Source organism: Hyperolius riggenbachi, chromosome 2 (genome assembly GCF_040937935.1).
Source record: "Hyperolius riggenbachi isolate aHypRig1 chromosome 2, aHypRig1.pri, whole genome shotgun sequence".
Classification (NCBI taxonomy): Eukaryota; Metazoa; Chordata; class Amphibia; order Anura; family Hyperoliidae; genus Hyperolius; species Hyperolius riggenbachi.
The window spans coordinates 212,681,720-212,705,443 of NC_090647.1; the positions used below are offsets into that span (position 1 = coordinate 212,681,720).

Sequence of the window (23,724 nt, forward strand, 5' to 3'; positions counted from 1 at the left end):
TGGTTGTTGTTCAATAATAAAATTATTCCTCAAAAATACAACTTGCCTAATAATTCTGCACTCCCTGTAGGTACGGTATTTTAACCACTTTACCCCTCGCGGTACGGATATCTCCGTCCCTTTTTCCATCCTTATAAAACCAAGGGACGGAGAAATCCGTACCTCCCGCGCTACCGCTGGTGTCCGCGCTCCCGCCGCTCATGCGCGCGATCTCGCCGCTCGTGCAAGCCGCCGCCCACTCGCCCGGAGATCAATGAACGGGAAAATCCATTCCCGTTCGTTGATCTAAGCCCCCGCAATGATCTGCTGCTTCTATGAGAAACAGCGCGATCATTGTGATTTTCCCAGCCTCATAGTGCTTCCTGTAGGCGTCCTTCCGGACGCTTACAGGTTGCATGAACAAAACATCACTGTGGCCATCTTGTGGCCAAATAGTAAAACTACACCCTAAAGCATTTTACATATACAAATACATTTGTTTTACTCAATAAAATTAACTCATTACCTCCCACACGCCCCAATTTTTTTTTTTTTTTGTAATTAAAAAAAAAAAAATACAATAAAAAAAAACATAAATAGTTACCTTAGGGACTGAACTGTATAAATATTTATGTCAAGAGGGTACAACACTGTTACTTTATAAACTATGGGCTTGTAATTAGGGATGGATGAAAAATTGAAAAAAAATGCACCTTTATTTCCAAATAAAATATTGGCGCCAATCATTGTGATAGGGACATAATTTAAACGGTTTTATAACCGGGACAAATGGGTAAATACATTTCATGGGTTTTAATTACAGTAGCATGCATTATTTAAAAACTATAATGGCCGAAAACTGAAAAATAATGATTTTTTTTCCTATTTTCCCATTAAAACACATTTAGAATAAAATAATTCTTGGCATAATGTCCCACCTAAAGAAAGCCTAGTTGGTGGCGAAAAAAAACAAGATATAGTTCATTTCATTGCAATAAGTAATAATAAAGTTATAGACGAAGGAATGGAAGGAGCGCTGAAAGGTGAAAATTGCTCTGGTGTTTCAGGGGTAAAACCCCTCAGTGGTGAAGTGGTTAAAATATACATTCTTTTTGTCAGTGGTCATTTAATTACACTGGAATGTAACAGAGCTTAACCAGGTCATAGTGCATGCATCTGTCATCCAGTCATTCAGTGTGGATGTGCAAAAATTCTTCTTTTCAATAGCACTACCTGGAAAGGACGTATACAAAGTTCCATGAGTCAGCTGGATTGTGCCACTGCTGTCCAGAAAGTGCTTGTGAAAAAAATTTAGATCACGACCTACTGTAAGTGACAGCGACATAGGAAACAGAATCCCCAAGCAGCTTAGGGTGACCCAGAACCACTAGGAATGCATAGGGGACTAAAAGATAAAAAAAAGCCCTCCTACTAAAATGCACCGCTCTATGTAATTTGCCTTGCATAGTTATTTGGGTTGAAACAAAGACATATCCTTTGAGTTCAGCCAGAAAGGTACAGTATTTGCAATAATTCAGCTTTAAGTGATCCCGAAGGGAAGTTGAGTGTCCATGGGGGGTATTTACCACAGGATGGGGAAGCTCTTGCATCTTAGAGGGGATCCAGAGCTGGCTCTCCCAAACGTCTGTTTGTAAGCGCTTGTTGCTGCTGCGCACAGGCGCACTAGCTCCGGCGGATATAGCTGAGCCTGATTGGGTCGGCTCTGCTGCGCAGGCTTGAGCTGTCTGCGCCTGATGAGTAAAATGGACCCAATCAGACTCAGCTATTTCAACTAGAGCCCGAGCGGAAAGCTGCTAGTGCACCTACGCAGGCAGGAAAATGTAAATGTTATTGTGGCAGCTTATGTGGGGGTCTCAATATAAGCTATAGGCTTGCTATACACCAGTGGTTCTGGATATAAGCCTGGCCACAGGGGCATCTATTTGCATATGCAGTAGTGATCCACTGTTGGAAACTACAATCGCTTACTTAAAAGGGCACTATGGCGAAAAATGTAAAAATGTAAAATATGTGAAAACCAACAAATAAGAAGTATGTTTTTTTCCAGAGTATAATGAGCCATAAATTACTTTTCTCCTATGTTGCTGTCACTTACAGTAGGTAGTAGAAATCTGACAGAAGCGACAGGTTTTGGACTAGCCCATCTCTTCATGGGAGGATTCTCAGGGTTTGTTTATTTTCAAAAGCACTTAGTGAATGGCAGTTGCTCTGTCCAACTGCCAAAAAACTGTGTAGCGAGCAGGGAAGCTGGCCAGCATCATTGTTTAAATTTTACTTCTTATTTGTCAATGTTTGCACATATTTTAAATTGTAACATTTTTCATAGTGACCCTTTAAAGCTTAATTATCGCAAATTTATTAAGTAATTTACAGTGCATTTTACTTTGAGACAAATGTACATCTTAAATGTATGCATACATCTGCATTTCAAATGTTGTAATTTGTTGTGATAGTTGCCCTTTAAAGAGAATCTGTAACCTCAAAACGCCCCCTGGGGGGTACTCACCTCGGGTGGGGGAAGCCTCAGGATCCTAATGAGGCTTCCCACGCCATCCTCCATCCCTCGGAGGTCTCGCTGCAGCCCACCGTACAGCGGTGACGTCAATATTTACCTTCCCGGCTCCTGCGCAGGTGCTCTGGTGGCTGTCGGCTCCGAAGTAGGCGGAAATACCTGATCGCCGTCGGGTCTGCTCTACTGTGCAGGCGCAAGTCTCCGGCGCCTGCGCAGTAGAGCAGTCCCGACTGAAATCGGGTATTTCGGTCTACTTCGGAGCCGAGAGCAGCCACAGCGCCCCGCTGGAGCCTGCAAAGGTAAATATTGAATCAACAGTCGGGTCTGTCTGCGGCTGTACGGAGGGCTACAGGGAGACCCCCGTTGGACAGAGGACAGCGTGGGAAGCCTCATTAGGATCCTGAGGCTTCCCCCACCCAAGGTGAGTATCCCCCAGGGGATCTTTTTGATGTTACAGTGTCTCTTTAAAAGACTTCCGAGGCCAAATAAAAAAAAAGTTAAATACCTGCATCGCATATGAAGGCACGGAGGACGCCATCCGTGCCATTCCGCCAGGTCTCCGCCACTCAATAGCCCCCCGGGCCGGCTCCCGACCCCACGGCCCGGGTCGGGCTCTCCTGCCTCCACAAACATGGCCGCATGAGCTGGCCGTGGCTGCGCAGTCCGCATAGCCACAAGCGCGGCTGCGTAGCTCTAGGGTCAACCCCCCGATCCACGCTACAGGCTGTTTCCTGTAGCGTGGATCAGGGGGTTGGCCCTAGAGCTGCGCAGCAGCACTGGCGGCTATGCGGACTGCGCAGCCACGGCCAGCTCATGCGGCCATGTTTGTGGAGGCAGGAGAGCTGGGTCGGGCCGTGGGATCGGGAGCCGGCCCGGGGGGCTATTGAGTGGCGGAGACCCGGCGGAACGGCACGGAGGGCGCGGATGGCGTCCTCCGTGCCTTCATATGCGATGCAGGTATTTAACTTTTTTTTCGATTTGGCCTCGGAAGTCCTTGAAAGGGCAACTATCACAAAAAATTACAACATTTGAAATGCACATGTATGCATACATTTAAAGGTACACTGTAGGGGGGTCGGGGGAAAATGAGTTGAACTTACCCGGGGCTTCTAACAGTCCCCCGCAGACATCCTGTGCCTGTGCAGCAACTCACCGATGCCCCGCCTCCGGTTCACATCTGGAATTTCAGACTTTAAAGTCTGAAAACCACTGCGCCTGCATTGCCGTGTCCTCAATCCCGCTGATGTCACCAGAAGCGTACAGCGCAGACACAGACCATGCTGGCCTTGTGCTATACACTCCTGGTGACGTCAGTGGGAGCGAGGACATGGCAACGCAGGCGCAGTGGTTTTCAGACTTTAAAGTCTGAAATTCGAGAAGTGAACCGGAGGCAGGCCGGAGTATCGGTGAGCGGCTGCACGGGCACAGGATGTCTGCGGGGACCATTAGAAGCCCTGGGTAAGTTCAATTTATTTTCCCCCGAACCCCCCCTACAGTGTCCCTTTAAGATGTACATTTGTCAGGCGGTGGGGTCGGGAGCCGGCCCGAGGAGCTATTGAGCGTCGGGGACCCGGCGGAACGGCACGGAGGGCGTGAACGGTGTCCTCCGTGCCTTCATATGCGATGCAGGTATTTAACTTTTTTTCGTTTTGGCCTCGGAAGTCCTTTAACCACTTCCCGACCGCCTAACGCACAGAGGCGGCCGGGAAGTGGACGCCGCAAGGACCGCCGTATAGACAAATGGCGGCGGTCCTTGTAGGGGCATGGGCGGAGCGATCGCGTCATCCGTGACGCGAGCCTCCGCCTGGCGCCGCTCACCCGCCGCAACATCCCGCCGGCCATACGGAAGCGCCGGTGGGATGTTAACCCGACGATCGCCGCATACAAAGTGTATAATACACTTTGTAATGTTTACAAAGTGTATTATACAGGCTGCCTCCTGCCCTGGTGGTCCCAGTGTCCGAGGGACCACCAGGGCAGGCTGCAGCCACCCTAGTCTGCACCAAGCACACTGATTTCCCCCCCCCCCCTGCCCCAGATCGCCCACAGCACCCATCAGACCCCCCCCTGCCCACCCCCCAGACTCCTGTTTGCACCCAATCATCCCCCTAATTACCCATCAATCACTCCCTGTCACTATCTGTCAACGCAATTTTTTTTTATCCCCCCCCCCCCTGCCCCCTGCTCCCTCCTGATCACCCCCCCACCCCTCAGATTCTCCCCAGACCCCCCCTCAGACCCCCCCCCCCCCATGTACTGTATGCATCTATCCCCCCTGATCACCTGTCAATCACCCGCCAATCACCCCCTGTCACTGCCACCCATCAATCAGCCCCTAACCTGCCCCTTGCGGGCAATCTGATCACCCCCCCACACCAATAGATCGCCCGCAGATCCGACATCAGATCACCTCCCAAATCCATTGTTTACATCTATTCTCTCCTCTAAACACCCACTAATTACCCATCAATCACCCATCAATCACCCCCTATCACCACCTGTCACTTTTACCTATCAGATCAGACCCTAATCTGCCCCTTGCGGGCACCCAATCACCCGCCCACAGGCTCAGATTGCCCTCTGACCCCCCCCTTATCAATTCACCAGTGCATTAATTACATCTGTTCTTCCCTGTAATAACCCACTGATCACCTGTCAATCACCTGCCAATCACCTATCACCCATCAATCACCCCCTGTCACCCCCTGTCACTGCCACCCATCAATCAGCCCCTAACCTGCCCCTTGCGGGCAATCTGATCACCCACCCACACCATTAGATCGCCCGCAAACCCGCCGTCAGATTACCTCCCAAATGTATTGTTTACATCTGTTATCTTCTCTAAACACCCACTAATTACCCATCAATCACCCCCTATCACCACCTGTCACTGTTACCTATCAGATCAGACCCTAATCTGCCCCTTGCGGGCACCCAATCACCCGCCCACACGCTCAGATTGCCCTCTGACCCCCCCCTTATCAATTCACAAGTGCATTAATTACATCTGTTCTTCCCTGTAATAACCCACTGATCACCTGTCAATCACCTGCCAATCACCTATCACCCATCAATCACCCCCTGTCGCTGCCACCCATCAATCAGCCCCTAACCTGCCCCTTGCGGGCAAACTGATCACCCACCCACACCAATAGATCGCCCGCAGATCCGACATCAGATCACCACCCAAGCGCAGTGTTTCCATTTATTCTCTCCTCTAAACACCCACTAATTACCCATCAATCGCCCATCAATCACCCCCTATCACCACCTGTCACTGTTACCCATCAGATCAGACCCTAATCTGCCCCTTGCGGGCACCCAATCACCCGCCTACACGCTCAGATTGCCCTCAGACCCCCCCTTATCAATTTGCCAGTGCAATATTTACATCTGTTCTCCCCTGTAATAACCCACTGATTACCTGTCAATCACCTATCAATCACCCATCAATCACCCCCTGTCACTGCCACCCATCAATCACCCCCTGTCACTGCCACCCATCAATCAGCCCCTAACCTGCCCCTTGCGGGCAATCTGATAACCCACCCACACCAATCGATCGCCAGCAGATCCGACGTCCGATCACCTCCCAAGTGCAGTGTTTACATCTGTTCTCTACCCTAAACACCCACTAATTACCCATCAATCACCCCCTGTCACTGCTACCTATCAGATTAGACCCCTATCTGCCCCTAGGGCACTCAATCACCCGCCCACACCCTCAGAATGCCCTCAGACCCCAGCCCTGATCACCTCGCCAGTGCATTGCTTGCATCTATTTCCCCCTCTAATCACACCTTGAAACACCCATCAATCACCTCCTGTCACCCCCTAGCACACCTACCCATCAGATCAGGCCCTAATTTGCCCCGTGTGGGCTCCTGATCACTCGGCCAAACCCTCAGATCCCCCTCAGACCCCCTTCCGATCACCTCCCCAGTGCATTGATTGCATCTATTTTCCCCTCTAACCACCCCCTGAGACACCCATCAATCACCTCCTGTCACCCCCCTAGCACTCCTATCCATCAGATCAGGCCCAATACAACCTGTCATCTAAAAGGCCACCCTGCTTATGACCGGTTCCACAAAATTCGCCCCCTCATAGACCACCTGTCATCAAAATTTGCAGATGCTTATACCCCTGAACAGTCATTTTGAGACATTTGGTTTCCAGACTACTCACGGTTTTGGGCCCGTAAAATGCCAGGGCGGTATAGGAACCCCACAAGTGACCCCATTTTAGAAAAAAAAGACACCCCAAGGTATTTTGTTAGGTGTATGACGAGTTCATAGAAGATTTTATTTTTAGTCAAAAGTTAGCGGAAATTGATTTTTATTGGTTTTTTTTTCACAAAGTGTCATTTTTCACTAACTTGTGACAAAAAATAAAATCTTCTATGAACTCGCCATACACCTAACGGAATACCTTGGGGTGTCTTCTTTCTAAAATGGGGTCACTTGTGGGGTTCCTATACTGCCCTGGCATTTTAGGGGCCCTAAACCGCGAGGAGTAGTCTAGAAAACAAATGCCTCAAAATGACCTCTGAATAGGACGTTGGGCCCCTTAGCGCACCTAGGCTGCAAAAAAGTGTCACACATGTGGTACCGCCGTACTCAGGAAAAGTAGTATAATGTGTTTTGGGGTGTATTTTTACACATACCCATGCTGGGTGGGAGACATTTCTATGTAAATGGACAATTGTGTGTAAAAAAATCAAACAATTGTCATTTACAGAGATATTTCTCCCACTTAGCATGGGTATGTGTAAAAATACACCCCAAAACGCATTATACTACTTCTCCTGAGTACGGCGGTACCACATGTGTGGCACTTTTTTACACCCTAAGTACGCTAAGGGGCCCAAAGTCCAATGAGTACCTTTAGGATTTCACAGGTCATTTTGCGACATTTGGTTTCAAGACTACTCCTCACGGTTTAGGGCCCCTAAAATGCCAGGGCAGTATAGGAACCCCACAAATGACCCCATTCTAGAAAGAAGACACCCAAAGGTATTCCGTACGGAGTATGGTGAGTTCATTGAAGATTTTATTTTTTGTCACAAGTTAGCGGAAAATGACACTTTGTGAAAAAAAACAATTAAAATCAATTTCCGCTAACTTGTGACAAAAAAATAAAAACTTCTATGAACTCACCATACTCCTAACGGAATACCTTGGGGTGTCTTCTTTCTAAAATGGGGTCATTAGTGGGGTTCCTATACTGCCCTGGCATTTTAGGGGCCCTAAACCGTGAGGAGTAGTCTTGAAACAAAAATGACCTGTGAAATCCTAAAGGTACTCATTGAACTTTGGGCCCCTTAGTGCAGTTAGGGTGCAAAAAAGTGCCACACATGTGGTATCGCCGTACTCGGGAGAAGTAGTATAATGTGTTTTGGGGTGTATTTTTACACATACCCATGCTGGGTGGGAGAAATACCTCTGTAAATGACAATCTTTTGATTTTTTTACACACAATTGTCCATTTACAGAGGTATTTCTCCCACCCAGCATGGGTATGTGTAAAAATACACCCCAAAACACATTGTACTACTTCTCCCGAGTACGGCGATACCACGTGTGGCACTTTTTTGCACCCTAACTGCGCTAAAGGGTCCAAAGTCCAATGAGTACCTTTAGGATTTCACAGGTCATTTTGAGAAATTTCGTTTCAAGACTACTCCTCACGGTTTAGGGCCCCTAAAATGCCAGGGCAGTATAGGAACCCCACAAATGACCCCATTTTAGAAAGAAGACACCCCAAGGTATTCCGTTAGTAGTATAGCGAGTTCATAGAAGATTTTATTTTTTGTCACAAGTTAGCGGAAATTGATTTTAATTGTGTTTTTTCACAAAGTGTCATTTTCCGCTAACTTGTGACAAAAATAAAATCTTCTATGAACTCACCATACTCCTAACGGAATACCTTGGGATGTCTTCTTTCTAAAATGGGGTCATTTGTGGGGTTCCTATACTGCCCTGGCATTTTAGGGGCCCTAAACCGTGAGGAATAGTCTTAAAACGAAATTTCTCAAAATGACCTGTGAAATCCTAAAGGTACTCATTGGACTTTGGGCCCTTTAGTGCAGTTAGGGTGCAAAAAAGTGCCACACATGTGGTATCTCCGTACTCAGGAGAAGTAGTATAATGTGTTTTGGGGTGTATTTTTACACATACCCATGCTGAGTGGGAGAAAGATCTCTGTAAATGGACAATTGTGTGTAAAAAAAATTAAAAAATTGTCATTTACAGAGATATTTCTCCCACCCAGCATGGGTATGTGTAAAATACACCCCAAAACACATTATACTACTTCTCCTGAGTATGGCAATACCACATGTGTGGCACTTTTTTGCAGCCTAACTGCGCTAAGAGGTCCAAAGTTCAATGAGCACCTTTAGGCTTTACAGGGGTGCTTACAATTTAGCACCCCCCAAAATGTCAGGACAGTAAACACACCCCACAAATGACCCATTTTGGAAAGTAGACCCTTCAAGGTATTCAGAGAGGGGCATGGTGAGTCCGTGGCAGATTTCTTTTTTTTTTTGTCGCAAGTTAGAAGAAATGGAAACTTTTTTTTTTTTTTTTTGGTCACAAAGTGTCATTTTCCGCTTACTTGTGACAAAAAATAATATCTTCTATGAACTCATTATGCCTCTCAGTGAATACTTTGGGATGTCTTCTTTCCAAAATGGGGTCATTTGGGGGGTATTTATACTATCCTGGAATTCTAGCCCCTCATGAAACATGACAGGTGGTCAGAAAAGTCAGAGATGCTTGAAAATGGGAAAATTCACTTTTGGCATCATAGTTTGTAAACGCTATAACTTTTACCCAAACCAATAAATATACACTGAATGGGGTTTTTTTTATCCAAAACATGTTTGTCCACATTTTTCGCGCTGCATGTATACAGAAATTTTACTTTATTTGAAAAATGTCAGCACAGAAAGTTAAAAAAATCATTTTTTTGCCAAAATTCATGTCTTTTTTGATGAATATAATAAAAAGTAAAAATCGCAGGAGCAATCAAATAGCACCAAAAGAAAGCTTTATTAGTGACAAGAAAAGAAGCCAAAATTCATTTAGGTGGTAGGTTGTATGAGCGAGCAATAAACCGTGAAAGCTGCAGTGGTCTGAATGGAAAAAAAGTGGCCGGTCCTTAAGGGGTAGAAAGCCCTAGGTCCTCAAGTGGTTAACCAGGTCACAGTGCCACTGTCTGTGATTCGGTCATCCAGGCTTCCAGTGTAGTTGTGCAAGAATTAGATGAACTGCTATCAGGAGACAATCAGCTGCTTTGGCTGGCTATTAATAAATATGCCCACTCATGATTTTTGAATAGCACATTTGTGTATTACATTGCTTTTATTTTTCTGCTTACTTGGAGGCAGTTTGTTGCTATAGAAATCTGTGCACTGTACAGTTTCTTGGCTCATCTAAACATTCATTAGTTACTTGGCTAACTTGCTTATCCTATAATGAGCATGATGGCCAACTCACTAGTGCATGCTTAGAAATGTTTGTGATGTTATTGACAGAGCGTTGGAGTCAGAGTTGAGAAGTCAGAGCAATTTTGGGTATCGGAGTCTGTGATTTCATAAACCGAGGAGTTGGAGTCGGATGATTTTGTTTAAAATCCACAGCCCTGGTAAGTATTAGACTAAGGAGTCGGAGTCGAGGAGTTGGAGTCGAAGCCATTTTGGGTACCTGGAGTTGGAGTCGGTGGTTTCATAAACGGAGTAGTTGGAGTCGGAAGATTTTTGTACCGACTCCACAGCCCTGGTTATTGAACTGAAGTGTGTTAAATAGACTCTGAAGTCTCCTAAAAATGAGGTTATTACTTTAAAAACATCTTTAACATAATTGCCGCTCCTAAAACGGCGCATCCGTGCAGCTGAAAACTCGGATAAAAAATCTAAGGAGGCAGAGCTTTGGGCTGTAGCTCTGCCTCCATGCGCGTCAATCAGCGCTGATCGCCGCCTCTCCCCGCCCCTCTCAGTGAAGGAAGACTGAGAGGGGCCGGGAGAGGCAGCGATCCGTGCTGATGGACGCGTTTAGAGGCATAGCTCTGCCTCTATACGAAAGGAGCCCCGTGATGTGCCCCAGGGAGTTTTCAACCGCTGGGATGCAACGTTTTTGGAGGGGCAATTATGCTAGAACCTCATTTTTTGGAGACTTTAGAGTGTCTTTAATGAGTGGTGTGTCGGGTCAATTCATTAAAGAGACTCTAACAAAAATTTCATCCGGTTTTCTACCATCCTACAAGTTCCTAAACCTATTCTAATGTGCTCTGGCTTACTGCAGCACTTTCTACTATCACCCTCTCTGTAATAAATCAGCTTATCTTTCCCCTGTCGGACTTGTCGCCCTGTGTTTGGAAGGTTGCCAACTCTTCAGTGTTGATCTGCCATGCATGCCCCCCTCCAGGCCCCTCTATGCACACGTGTGTGTGTGTGTGTGTGTGTGTGTGTGTGTGTGTGTGTGTGTGTGTGTGTGTGTGTGTGTGTGTGTGTGTGTGTGTGTGTGTGTGTGTGTGTGTGTGTGTATTACAGACATGGGCAGAGCTGTCTGCAGGAAGAAACAATCAGCCTGTAACTCTTCAGTGAGTGAGAGCTACAGGGGGAAAGAAACACACAAATGATCTCTTGAGATTCAAAAGGAACGCTGTATACAGCCTGCTTGTGTATGGATGTATTTTCTATGTGTGGACATACTGTACATCAACCTACTTCCTGTTTTGGTGGCCATTTTGTTTGTTTATAAACAAACTTTTTAAAACTGTTTTTGAATACTTTTAATGCGGCGGGGAGCGGCGAAATTGTGACAGAGGGTAATAGGAGATGTGCCCTAACGCACTGGTATGTTTACTTTTGTGCGATTTTAACAATACAGATTCTCTTTAAGGACAGGTAGAGTTCACATTTTCAATAGTTGTGTATAGTATATCATGACGTGTTTAGGTCTATGTACCTTTTTACACATCCACCGTGTTTAGCCATCTCATTTAACATCTCTCTAGTTTTTTTATTTTATACATTAGCGCTCAGATCTTATTGTGTAAAGTGCAATATTTGAGCAGGTGTGCTTTAGGATGTTATAATGATTTTGGTACTGCCATTTACAGATAAACCAAAGCTGCCTGATAATTACACTCAGGATACATGGCAGAAGCTCCATGAAGCAGTAAACGCCATAGAAAGTAGCACTTCCATAAAGTACAACTTGGAAGAACTGTATCAGGTATAAACATTCACTATACTCCTGTGTGACAGTGTCTGGTAGCTGTTTCTTACATGTGCTTTTCCAGTTACATGCATTATGGTCATTGTGAAAGAGACCACCAAAATCTGTCGTATGCCTAATGATTATTATTTAAGAGTGCATAATTTATTTCTGAAAATAAGGGACCAATCAACTTGTGCTTTCATAGGTGGAGGGCCTGCAAGCTGGTCTTCCTTTAGGAGGACTGACAGACTCCCTCCCCCTCAATAGGCTGCTGCAGAAGGGAGAGCGCTTGACTACCTAGTTATTCCCTTTCCCGAAGCGGCAGCAGATATAGCTATAGATATGAGTTATCTATGACTAGTTCATCTATGCCATTCAAATTTAAGAGATAAAATGAGCTCACTATACTTTGCTCAGCAGTGTTGCATTTTACACAAAGACATAGGATTGAATCATTTATAGAGTATGGAAAAGTACCTAAATAATAATTGATATAAAATGTTAGTTAACCAGAGACAATTTGCAAGTAATTTTGCTAGTGACCAGGCTATTTTTTTATAATTCAGTGCTCTGCAGCTTTAACAGCTCGCTGCAGAGCCATACAAGGTAGCACACAAATGAATCTTCCCCCCCCCCCCCCCTCCTTTTCTGCCCTTTAACATAGCTTTCTGTTGGTGGGCTCTGATCGCTGCTGCAGGCAGTATTATTATTTTTTTTATTAATGTATTTATTTTTTAAGAAAGTAGACTATTGTTTTTTCCTCCCTCCCTCCCCCCGAGATCCAATCAGCAGGATAGTCTCTCATAGGTATCAGCCTATGAGAGCGTCCTTTGTCTTTCCCTTCCAGGGGACCGCCTAGTGACAGGGCTGTCTCTAGTACAGTGCTGCATTAGATCGCAGCGCTGTACAATGAAAAGAAACGACTGTTTCTTTTCTTTTTTCAGTCTGCTGGCAGACTTTTGAGGGAGCTCCGCTCTGTCACTTAAGCCGGGATGCGCACGCATTGGTGTGTGCGATCCCAGCTAATCTCCGCCCATCGCTCTTGACACCGGCGTTAGGCGGTCCTAGGCTGCCACCTTCCCGACGCCTATCAGCATTAGGTGCTCGGCAAAGGGTTTATTGATCAGTCCAATTTTGTGACAATTGGGCAGCATGATAAAACCCTAAGGGCCCGTTCAGACTGCAAAACGCGGACGGCCACGCATGCGGAACGCAACGCGTACGAACGCACGCCATCCGCGTTCGTGTGCGTTGCGTGGCTGATCCCATCACTGAAAAGTGAATGGGACAGCCGCGCGTTTTTGTAAAATCTGCGTGCAGCATGCGTTCCCGGACCGCACAGGTCCGGAACGCATGCTGTGTGAACATCAGACATTGCACTCTATGCAATGTCTGATGTCGTGCGTGTCGGCCACCTGCACGCGTTTCCAGAACGCGGCTGGAAACGCGTGCAGTGTGAACGGGCCCTAATGGTTATTATTGGTATATAAGGATGACAGCTGTAATGTAGGATAAGAGCTGTCATGTAACTGCAGTGAGGCCTGGATCTCTAGCAGCAAGTACTGAGGTGCAAGGGAGATGGGAAGATGGCTGCCAGCAATGAGAAGAGGATGCAGCTCTGTACTTGCCACTAAATGTCCAGGTTTCTCTGTGGTCACATGTCAGTGAAGCCTTGACCCCTAGCAGCAAGTACAGAGCTGCAAGAGAGATGGGAAGATGGCTGCCAGGAAAGAGAGGAGGCAACTGTAGATAAAACCACGCTCCTAATGCGCCTTCTGCATCATGGTGGTGGAAGGAGGGGGGGGGAGGGTTGACTTCTACACGGGTGGACTTTTATACCAGAGTATAAACGGTAAGTGTGTCATTTTATGGCCTGTGTATGCTTATTTGTTTGTATGCAATAGGTTTGTGGAGGGAGTTGGAGTGCTCTACCTGATTTTAAAGAAGACAATGGCCTCAATTCACTAAGATCATGCTGGAGATAATAAGGCAAGTGAAAACTTACCTCCACACAGTGAGAGAGTTATCTTATCTCTTCATTCCTTACGTTACCTCCTCTGTAGTTAATTGACCTCCTCTGTAGTTAATTTACCTCCTCTGTAGTTATTTTCACACGCAGTTAACAGCCTGTCTTTAACTCTGGAGTTATTTTAAGGATTGGAGAGTTAACTTAAAGACAGAAGAGTTAACTTTAGGTTTGCCTGAGGTAAAATGTTTCCTGAATACTACATGCCTTATCACCATGGTAACAACTCTAGAAACGTTATTGAAGACAGGAGATAAGCTTAGTGAATTGAGGCCATTGTCAGAAAGGGTTATGGAGGCTTCCATGTCATCCATGTCTTGTTGTTCTTTGGCTTCAGTAGTGTCTGAGCAGTTTGGAACAAGCATGCAGCTAGTGAAGTTAATACCTGATCAGTGGATTAGCATAGTAGTGCAGTGGATTAGCACAGTAGTCAGGAAAAAGTATTCTGAACAGCAGTCATGGCAGTCTGATATAAAATCTGCTTTAAGTGGCCGCTAAGGATACAATGTAATTTACAAATGATTATTTGTATGAACAATCAGAAATTATTGTTTGGGACCACTAACAGACAAAAATCTTTTAACCAATGTGATCAGATTGATGAAATTGATCCAATTTTCTGATTACATTGGTTAGATTTTTGTCCATTAGTGGTCCCAAACAATCATTTCTGATTGTTCATACAAATAACTGTTCGTAAACTTGTATTGTTATTGCCCACCTTTGAGCTGCAAAACAAATAAAAGTGATAGCCGTTGGAATTTTACAGCACTGAAACATTATCAGGCAGATGAAAAGGCTTTGGCTTCTATTTACTTTTCAGGAAACTGGTTTTAAATTCAACAAGCTGTTTGACAGTCTCATTTGCATAGGTAACAATTTGGGGGTGGGGTTAACGCTTGCTGTACTGGAAAACAGAAAAAGACTTCAGACAATCTGTTAGTTGTACAAGTACTCATTTACCAATGTTTATCTCTTTGTCACTTCAGGTGCACATTAGGTGGAATGTGTTCTTAATCTTGTCTTTATTTCTAGGCTGTAGAAAATTTGTGTTCCTACAAAGTCTCTAACACACTGTACAAACAGCTACGCCAAGTATGTGAGGAGCATATGAAGGCTCAGATTCATCAATTCAGGGAATATCCTTTACATTTTTTTTTCATGTATAAAGATTAAGTATGTAGTGTAAGCTTTGTCTTAGTATTATAGACATGCAATGATAGATTTAGCTGCTGACTTGGGTATCAGATGACTAGGAACCCTAGGCTTTGGAAACGCGTGTATGTGGGTTGAAATGGACAAAGGCAGCTGTGAATAAATACTTTACTCGTGGACACTAATCCCACTGGAGGCTGGGCCAGTATAGTTGGACAGTGATTCACCATGTTTGCAGATCATGATTACTTTGCTTCTTTTAAATGTCCTACAACTATCTGAATCAGAATTAATATTTGTTTCCAGTTTACATATGATGATTTGTACAGCCTATAATTTTGTTTCAGTATATTACATTTTTGTTGTTAATGTTCAGTATTCTCTTTCTAGTTACACTTTTCAGCTTGAAACATTTTCACCACGCTAAATTTAGGCAAGCCATGAACTAATACAGAAATGCCCTCTTTAATTTGTATCTGTCACTAATGGTACGATTTACTAACTGCTGAATAGGATTTTACCACAGCTCAAAACATTGCTGAAATAATTTCCTTAATTCGTGTTGTACAGAATCTCTTGATAGCTTTTTATTTTTAAGAAAGGTGAACTTGTGCTGGAAAGATCACTGTAGACAAATGGTAAGTTTGTACCATGCACTAGAAACACTGTATTGGGAATTGTACCAAATCTATAGAAAACATATTTAGCAACACAGTTAAGACTTTATTTGTATACTGGCAAATACCGGTAGCGGGGAAAAAAGTAAACAATTTTGTGCGTGTATATATATATATATATATATATATATATATATATATATATATATATATATATATATATATATATATACATATATATATACATACAGTACAGACCAAAGGTTTGGACACACCTTCTCATTGAAAGGGTTTTCTTTATTTTCATGACTATGAAGATTCACACTGAAGGCATTCAAACCATGAATTAACACACGTGGAAGTATAGTACATAACCAAAAAGTGTGAAACAGAAAATATGTCATATTCTAGGTTCTTCAAAGTAGCCACCTTTTGCTTTGATTACTGCTTTGCACACTCTTGGCATTCTCTTGAGCTTCAAGAGGTTGTCACCTGAAATGGTTTTACTTCACAGGTGTGCCCTGTCAGGTTTAATAAGTGGGATTTATTGCCTTATAAATGGGATTGGGACCATCAAATGCATTGTGGAGAAGTCAGGTGGTTACAACTGATAGTCCTACTGAATAGGCTGTTAGAATTTGTATTATGGCAAGAAAAAAGCAGCTAAGTAAAGAAAACAAGTGGCCATCATTACTTTAAGAAATGAAGGTCAGTCAGTCCGAAAAATTGGGAAAACTTTGAAAGTGACCCCAAGTGCAGTCTCAAAAACCATCAAACACTACAAAGAAACTGGCTCACATGCGGACCGCCCCAGGGAAGGAAGCCCAAGAGTCACCTCTGCTGTGGAGGATAAGTTCATCCGAGTCACCAGCCTCAGAAATCGCAAGTTAACAGCAGCTCAGATTAGAGATTAGATTCTAGCAGCAGACACATCTCTAGAACAACTGTTAAGAGGAGACTCTGTGAATCAGGCCTTCATGGTAGAATATCTGCTAGGAAACCACTGCTAAGGACAGGCAACAAGCAGAAGAGACTTGTTTGGGCTAATGAATACAAGGAATGGACATTAGACCAGTGGAAATCTGTGCTTTGGTCCGAGTCCAAATTTGAGATTTTTGGTTCCAACCACCGTGTCTTTGTGCGACGCAGAAAAGGTGAACGGATGGTCTCTACATGCCGGGTTCCCACCGTGAAGCATGGAGGAGGAGGTGTGATGGTGTGGGGGTGCTTTGCTGGTGACACTGTTGGGGATTAATTCAAAATTGAAGCCATACTGAACCAGCATGGCTGCCACAGCATCTTGCAGCGGCATGCTATTCCATCCGGTTTGCGTTTAGTTGGGCCATCATTTATTTTTCAACAGGACAATGACCCCAAACACACCTCCAGGCTGTGTAAGGGCTATTTGACCAGGAAGGAGAGTTATGGGGTGCTGCACCAGATGACCTGGCCTCCACAGTCACCTGAACCCAATCGAGATGGTTAGGGGTGAGCTGGACCGCAGAGTGAAGGCAAAAGGACCAACAAGTGCTAAGCATCTCTGGGAACTCCTTCAAGACTGTTGGAAAACCATTTCAGGTGACTACCTCTTGAAGGCTCATCAAGAGAATGCCAAGAGAGTGTGCAAAGCAGTAATCAAAACAAAAGGTGGCTACTTTAAAGAACCTAGAATATGACATATTTTCAGTTGTTTCACACTTTTTGGTTATGTACTATAATTCCATATGTGTTGATTCATAGTTTGGATGCCTCCAGTGTGAATCTACAATGTGTATAGTCATGAAAATAAAGAAAACTTTGAATGAGGTATGTCCAAACTTTTGGTCTGTACTGTATATACGTGTGTGTGTGTGTGTGTGTGTGTGTGTGTGTGTGTGTGTGTGTGTGTGTACTTAACCTGGTGCCTCCATGTTTCAAGAGCATCTTGTACATGTTCTCCCTCAAATGGTGTCCTCCATGTGTCGTCCTGTGTCCCCCATGTCTGCCCATAAGTCCTCCTGTGTCCCCCCATGTGTCTTCCTGTGCCCCCCCCCCCCCATGTGTCCTCATGTGTCCTGAATCCTCATGTGTCCTCCTCTGTTTCTGTATCCCTATATATCTCCCCCATGTGTCCTCCTGTGTCCCATCCATGTGTCCTGTATCCCCATGTGTCATCCTCTGTGTTTCCTGAATCACCATGTGTCCTCTCCTATGTGTCCTCCTGAATTCCCATGTGTCCTTCTATTTCTTCCTGCCTCCCTCCCCTTTGTGTCTCCTAGCCCTCTGGGTGTAATGTGTGTAGCAGCTTCTTTCCCAATCCATGTTCCTGCAGCAGAGGCTAGCGGGGGGAGCGCGGAGGTCTGCAATCCTCGCAGGCGCATGGATAGGTAAGCAGCTGCTACACACGCTACACCCGAGGGGGGCAGGAGACACAAGGGGGAGAGGGGGAGCGGTTAACTGTGCACACAGGCAGGGAATCCCCAACATGCCGGCGGGTCTGCGGTTTGTATTGGCAGGCATTCGTATGTCTGGGATTCCCTGCCTTTGCCGTATAAGACGCAGAGACTTCTACCCATTTTTTGAAGAGAAAAAGTGCGTCTTATATGGCAGCTAATACGGAAAATTATTACTTAAAACCTATACTAAAAGGGATACTGTAGGGGGGTCGGGGGAAAATGAGCTGAACTTACCCGGGGCTTCTAATGGTCCCCCGCAGACATCCTGTGCCCGCGCAGCCACTCCCCAATGCTCCGGCCCGCCTCCGGTTCACTTCTGGAATTTCTGACTTTAAAGTCAGAAAACCACTGCGCCTGCGTTGCCGTGTCCTCGATCCCGCTGATGTCATCAAGAGCGCACAGCGCAGGCCCAGTATGGTCTGTGTCTGTGCAGTACACTCCTGGTGACATCAGCGGAAGCGAGGACACGGCAACGCAGGCGCAGTGGTTTTCTGACTTTAAAGTCAGAAATTCCAGAAGTGAACCGGAGGCGGGGCCGGAGCATTGGGGAGTGGCTGCGTCAACACAGGATGTCTGCGAGGGACCATTAGAAGCCCCGGGTAAGTTCAGCTCATTTTCCCCCGACCCCCCTACAGTATCCCTTTAAAAAGTACCACATTTTTATGTTGTTATACCATTGTGCAAAAGAAAAAAAAAAGTTTTATTATTAAACATGCACATGAAAAGGGAGGACTATGAGGGAATGTACTAATGACAATATTTTCCTAGTAGGGGTGTGCTGGATTTTTGCTAAATTTTACTTTGTTAGTAATATCATCATATTGCAATGAAAGCAAAATCTTTCCAAATTACTGTAAGTATTTCACCATTTGATAAGCGGCACAACAGAGATATTTTGTAGTAAACCTATTTATTTATTTATTTGTGGTATTTATAAAGCGCCAACATACAGTGATGTGAAAAACTATTTGCCCCCTTCCTGATTTCTTATTCTTTTGCATGTTTGTCACACTTAAATGTTTCTGCTCATCAAAAACCGTTAACTATTAGTCAAAGATAACATAATTGAACACAAAATACACTTTTAAATGATGGTTTTTATTATTTAGTGAGAAAAAAACTCCAAATCTACATGGCCCTGTGTGAAAAAGTGATTGCCCCCCTTGTTAAAAAATAATTTAACTGTAGTTTATCACACCTGAGTTCAATTTCTGTAGTCACCCCCAGGCCTGATTACTGCCACACCTGTTTCAATCAAGAAATCACTTAAATAGGAGCTATCTGACACAGAGAAGTAGACCAAAAGCACCTCAAAAGCTAGACATCATGCCAAGATCCAAAGAGATTCGGGAACAAATGAGAACAAAAGTAATTGAGATCTATCAGTCTGGTAAAGGTTATAAAGCCATTTCTAAAGCTTTGGGACTCCAGCGAACCACAGTGAGAGCCATTATCAACAAATGGCAAAAAACATGGAACAGTGATGAACCTTCCCAGGAGTGGCCGGCCGACCAAAATTACCCCAAGAGTGCAGAGAAAACTCATCCAAGAGGCCACAAAAGGCGTACGTTAAAAAGGGGCGCTGGGAAAAAAGGGCGTAGGGTTTTAAACGATAAGCATGGATAACGTTTAAAAATGTATTGTACTGTATTTCGTTTAAAATTAATGTTTTATAAAGTTATAAATCATTAAATAATGTGCATTAAATCGGCAATTGTAAAAACGTTAATCTTTCATTTAAATAGTGAAACGTATAATAACGTTTAAAAAAAAATTACTAAGTAACCCTCCCTGTACCTACCCCTAACCCCTAGACCCCCCTGTTGATGCCTAAACCTAAGACCCCCCCTGTTGGTGCCTAAGTAACCCTCCCTGTACCTACCCCTAACCCCTAGACCCCCCTGTTAGTGCCTAAACCTAAGACCCCCCTGTTGGTGCCTAAACCTAAGACCCCCCTGTTGGTGCCTAAACCTAAGACCCCCTGTTGGTGCCTAAACCTAAGACCCCCCCTGTTGGTGCCTAAACCTAAGACCCCCTGTTGGTGCCTAAGACCCCCCTGTTGGTGCCTAAACCTAAGACCCCCCTGTTGGTGCCTAAACCTAAGACCCCCCTGTTGGTGCCTAAACCTAAGACCCCCCTGTTGGTGCCTAAACCTAAGACCCCCCTGTTGGTGCCTAAACCTAAGACCCCCCTGTTGGTGCCTAAACCTAAGACCCCCCTGTGATAAGCATTAATAACGTTTCAAAAACATATTGTGCGGTTTTTTTCGTTTAAAAATAATGTAAAAAAAAAATTGTACTGTTTTTCGTTTAAAAATAATGTTTGAAAAAAATATTGTACTGTTTTTCGTTTAAAAATAATATTAAAAAATGTATAAATCATTAAATAATGTGTAATCATGAGAAGCAGTAATAAAACATTAAGGGCTTGATTCACAAAGCGGTGCTAACCTACTTAGTACGTCTAAAGTCTTTAGACGTGCTAACCAGGGTGCTAAGTAGGTTAGCACCAAATTTCTGAATCAGATAATTCGGTGCTAACCTACTTAGCACCCTGGTTAGCATGTCTAAAGACTTTAGACGTGCTAAGGAGGTTAGCACCGCTTTGTGAATCAAGCCCTAAGTCTCCGGGCGCCGCTTTTAAAACGTTATTTTTCTCCGGCGCCCTTTTTTCCTATCGGGCGCCCATTAAACGATATTTATTATGGGAGTGAATGGCGGCGCCCGATTTGTCCACTAGCCTCCTGCGCCCTTTTTTACTGTTACCCCACAAAAGACCCCAGGACAACATCTAAAGAACTGCAGGCCTCACTTGCCTCAATTAAGGTCAGTGTTCACGACTCAACCATAAGAAAGAGACTGGGCAAAAATGGCCTGCATGGCAGATATCCAAGGCGCAAACCACTTTTAAGCAAAAAGAACATTAAGGCTCGTCTTAATTTTGCAAAAAAAAACATCTCAATGATTGCCAAGGCTTTTGGGAAAATACCTTGTGGACCGACTAGACAAAAGTTGAACTTTTTGGAAGGTGCGTGTCCCGTTACTGGTGTAGAAGTAACACAGCATTTTAGCAAAAGAACATCATACCAACAGTAAAATGTGGTGGTAGTGTGATGGTCTGGGGTTGTTTTGCTGCTTCAGGACCTGGAAGGCTTGCTGTGATAGATGGAACCATGAATTCTACTGTCTACCAAAACATCCTGAAGGAGAATGTCCGGCCATCTGTTCGTCAACTCAAGCTGAAGCGATCTTGGGTACTGCAGCAGGACAATGACCCAAAACACACCAGCAAATCCACCTCTGAATGGCTGAAGAAAAACAAAATGAAGACTTTGGAGTGGCCTAGTCAAAGTCCTGACTTGAATCCTATTGAGATGTTGTGGCATGACCTTAAAAAGGCGGTTCATGCTAGAAAACCCTCAACTAAAGCTGAATTACAACAATTCTGCAAAGATGAGTGGGCCAAAATTCCTCCAGAGCGCTGTAAAAGACTCGTTGCAACGCTTGATTGCAGTTATTGCTGCTAAGGGTGGCCCAACCAGTTATTAGGTTCAGGGGGCAATTTCTTTTTCACACAGGGACATGTAGGTTTGTAGGTTTTTTTCTCACTAAATGATAAAAACCATTATTTAAAACTGCATTTTGTGTTCAATTATGTTATCTTTGACTAATAGTTAACGGTTTTTGATGAGCAGAAACATTTAAGTGTGACAAACATGCAAAAGAATAAGAAATCAGGAAGGGGGCAAATAGTTTTTCACATCACTGTATTACGCAGCGCTGGACATTAGTTTAGGTTACAGCCAATATTTAGGGGTGACATACAGCAATATGACAATACAGGAATACAAGAAAAACCAGATCATGCAGCACAGTATGAGTACAAGGTAATGCTTGGTCAGTCACTGGATGGGAGCATGGAGATTAGGCAAGTTTGGTTCACTCAAATGCATAGCATGGGTGCACAGTAATGGAGGTGCATGATCAGGTAGGACACAAAAGGAGGAGGACCCTGCCCGAAGGCTTACAATCTAGAGGGAGAGGTAGGGACACGAAAGGAAGGGGTCCAGAGTTCAGCTGTGGGTTTGGAGCACTTGTGAGGGGTGGTAGGCCAGAGTGAAAAGGTGAGTTTTGAGGGCCTTCTTGAAGATGTTGAAGGAGGGGGCTGCCCTAATGGGTGGAGGTAGAGAGTTCCATAGTGTTGGAGGAGCTCGTGAGAAGTCCTGGAGACGTGCATGGGACTGGGTGATGCGGGGGGGGGGGGGGGGCGGTCAGGCGAAGTTCATTGGAGGAGCGGAGTGAGCGGCTAGTTGTGTACCTCTGAGTAAGATCGGAAATGTAGGTTGGACAGGTTTTGTGGACGGATTTGTAGGTCAGACACAGTATCTTCAATCTGATTCTGGACTGGATAGGAACCCAGTGGAGGGATTCATGGAGGGGAGCCGCCCTGGTGGAGCGATGGGAGGAGTGGATAATTCTGGCTGCCGCATTCATGACGGACTGCAGCGGGGCAATTCGGGTCATACGGAGACCAGACAGAAGGGTATTGCAGTAGTCAGGGTGGGAAATTATGAGGGCATGGATGAGGAGTTTGGTGGTGGCAGAGGTCAGGAAAGGGCGGATCTTGCAGGTGTTATGAAGGTGGAGGTTGCAGGACTTTGTGAGGTTTTGGATGTGAGGGGTGAAGGAGAGTGCGGAGTCCAGGGTGACACCCAGACAGCGGGCTTGAGAGGTAGGGCGAATGGTAGTGTGGTTAACAGTGACATGCACATCTGGGAGGTCCAGGGATTGCCGGGTTGGGAAGATCATAAATTCCGTTTTGTCAAAATTTTGTTTCAGGAACCTAGAGGACATCCAGGAGGAGATGGCCCATAGGCAGGAGGAGACCTTGTCCATGGTAGTGGGGAATATGTCAGGGGTGTGGAGGTAGATCTGGGTGTCATCTGCATACAGATGATAGTTAAAACCCATGGAGGAGATAACCTTGCCAATGGAGGATGTGTAAAGGGAGAACAGTAGGGGGCCAAGGACCGAGCCTTGGGGGACTCCCACCGAGAGCTGGTTGGGGGTGGATGAGGACTCATTAAAGGAAGTTGTGAAGGAGCAGTTGGAGAGGTAGAATGAAAGCCAGGTCAGGGCGAGGTCGTGAATGCCCATGGACTGGAGGGACTGGAGGAGTAGGGGATGATCTACTGTGTCAAAAGCTGCGAAAGGTCAAGGAGGAGGAGAATGGAGTATTTACCTTCAGCTTTAGCTAAGGCAAGGTCATTGACCACTTTGGTGAGAGCCGTTTCGGTTGAGTGGACAGGCCAAAATCCAGATTGCAGTGGGTCTAGCAGTGAGTTGGCATTGAGGTACTGGGTCAGGCGTTTGTGAACCAGACGCTCAAGGAGTTTTGAGGCAAAAGGGAGGAGGGAGATAGGGCGGTAGTTGGAGGGTAGTGAGGGGTCGAGGGAGGGTTTCTTGAGCAGGGGTAGTACAGTGGCCTGCTTGAAGTCAGAGGGGAAGGTGCCTGTGGATAGGGAGAAGTTAAACAGGGTAGTGAGGACTGGGGCCAAATCCTTGAAGTGAGGCTGGAGTAAATCAGAAGGGATGGGGTCAAGGGGGGAGGTAGTGGTATGGGAAGTCTGCAGTAGATGGTTGACTTCCTCAGTGGTAGTAGGAGTGAAGGAGGTGAGGATAGGGTGGACGAGAAGCTGGATGGGAAGAGGTGGTAGGTGAAGATTGAAAATTTGATATTTCCTGACGGATGG

The 23,724-nt window shown here is 45.2% G+C and overlaps 1 protein-coding gene across 4 annotated transcripts in view; it reads left to right on the forward strand.

The window, feature by feature from the left end:
• The window catches only part of CUL4A (cullin 4A), a 92,529-nt gene that overhangs the window by 8,477 nt on the left and 60,328 nt on the right, over positions 1 to 23,724 (forward strand). For 3 of the 4 annotated variants that reach the window (XM_068268084.1, XM_068268083.1, XM_068268085.1), the window contains exons 3-5: positions 11,639 to 11,754; positions 14,801 to 14,904; positions 15,489 to 15,558. In XM_068268084.1, the coding sequence (XP_068124185.1) occupies positions 11,639 to 11,754; positions 14,801 to 14,904; positions 15,489 to 15,558 (290 nt within the window). The remainder of the gene's footprint in view (positions 1 to 11,638; positions 11,755 to 14,800; positions 14,905 to 15,488; positions 15,559 to 23,724) is intronic. The other variant, XM_068268086.1, reaches the window with a different exon arrangement.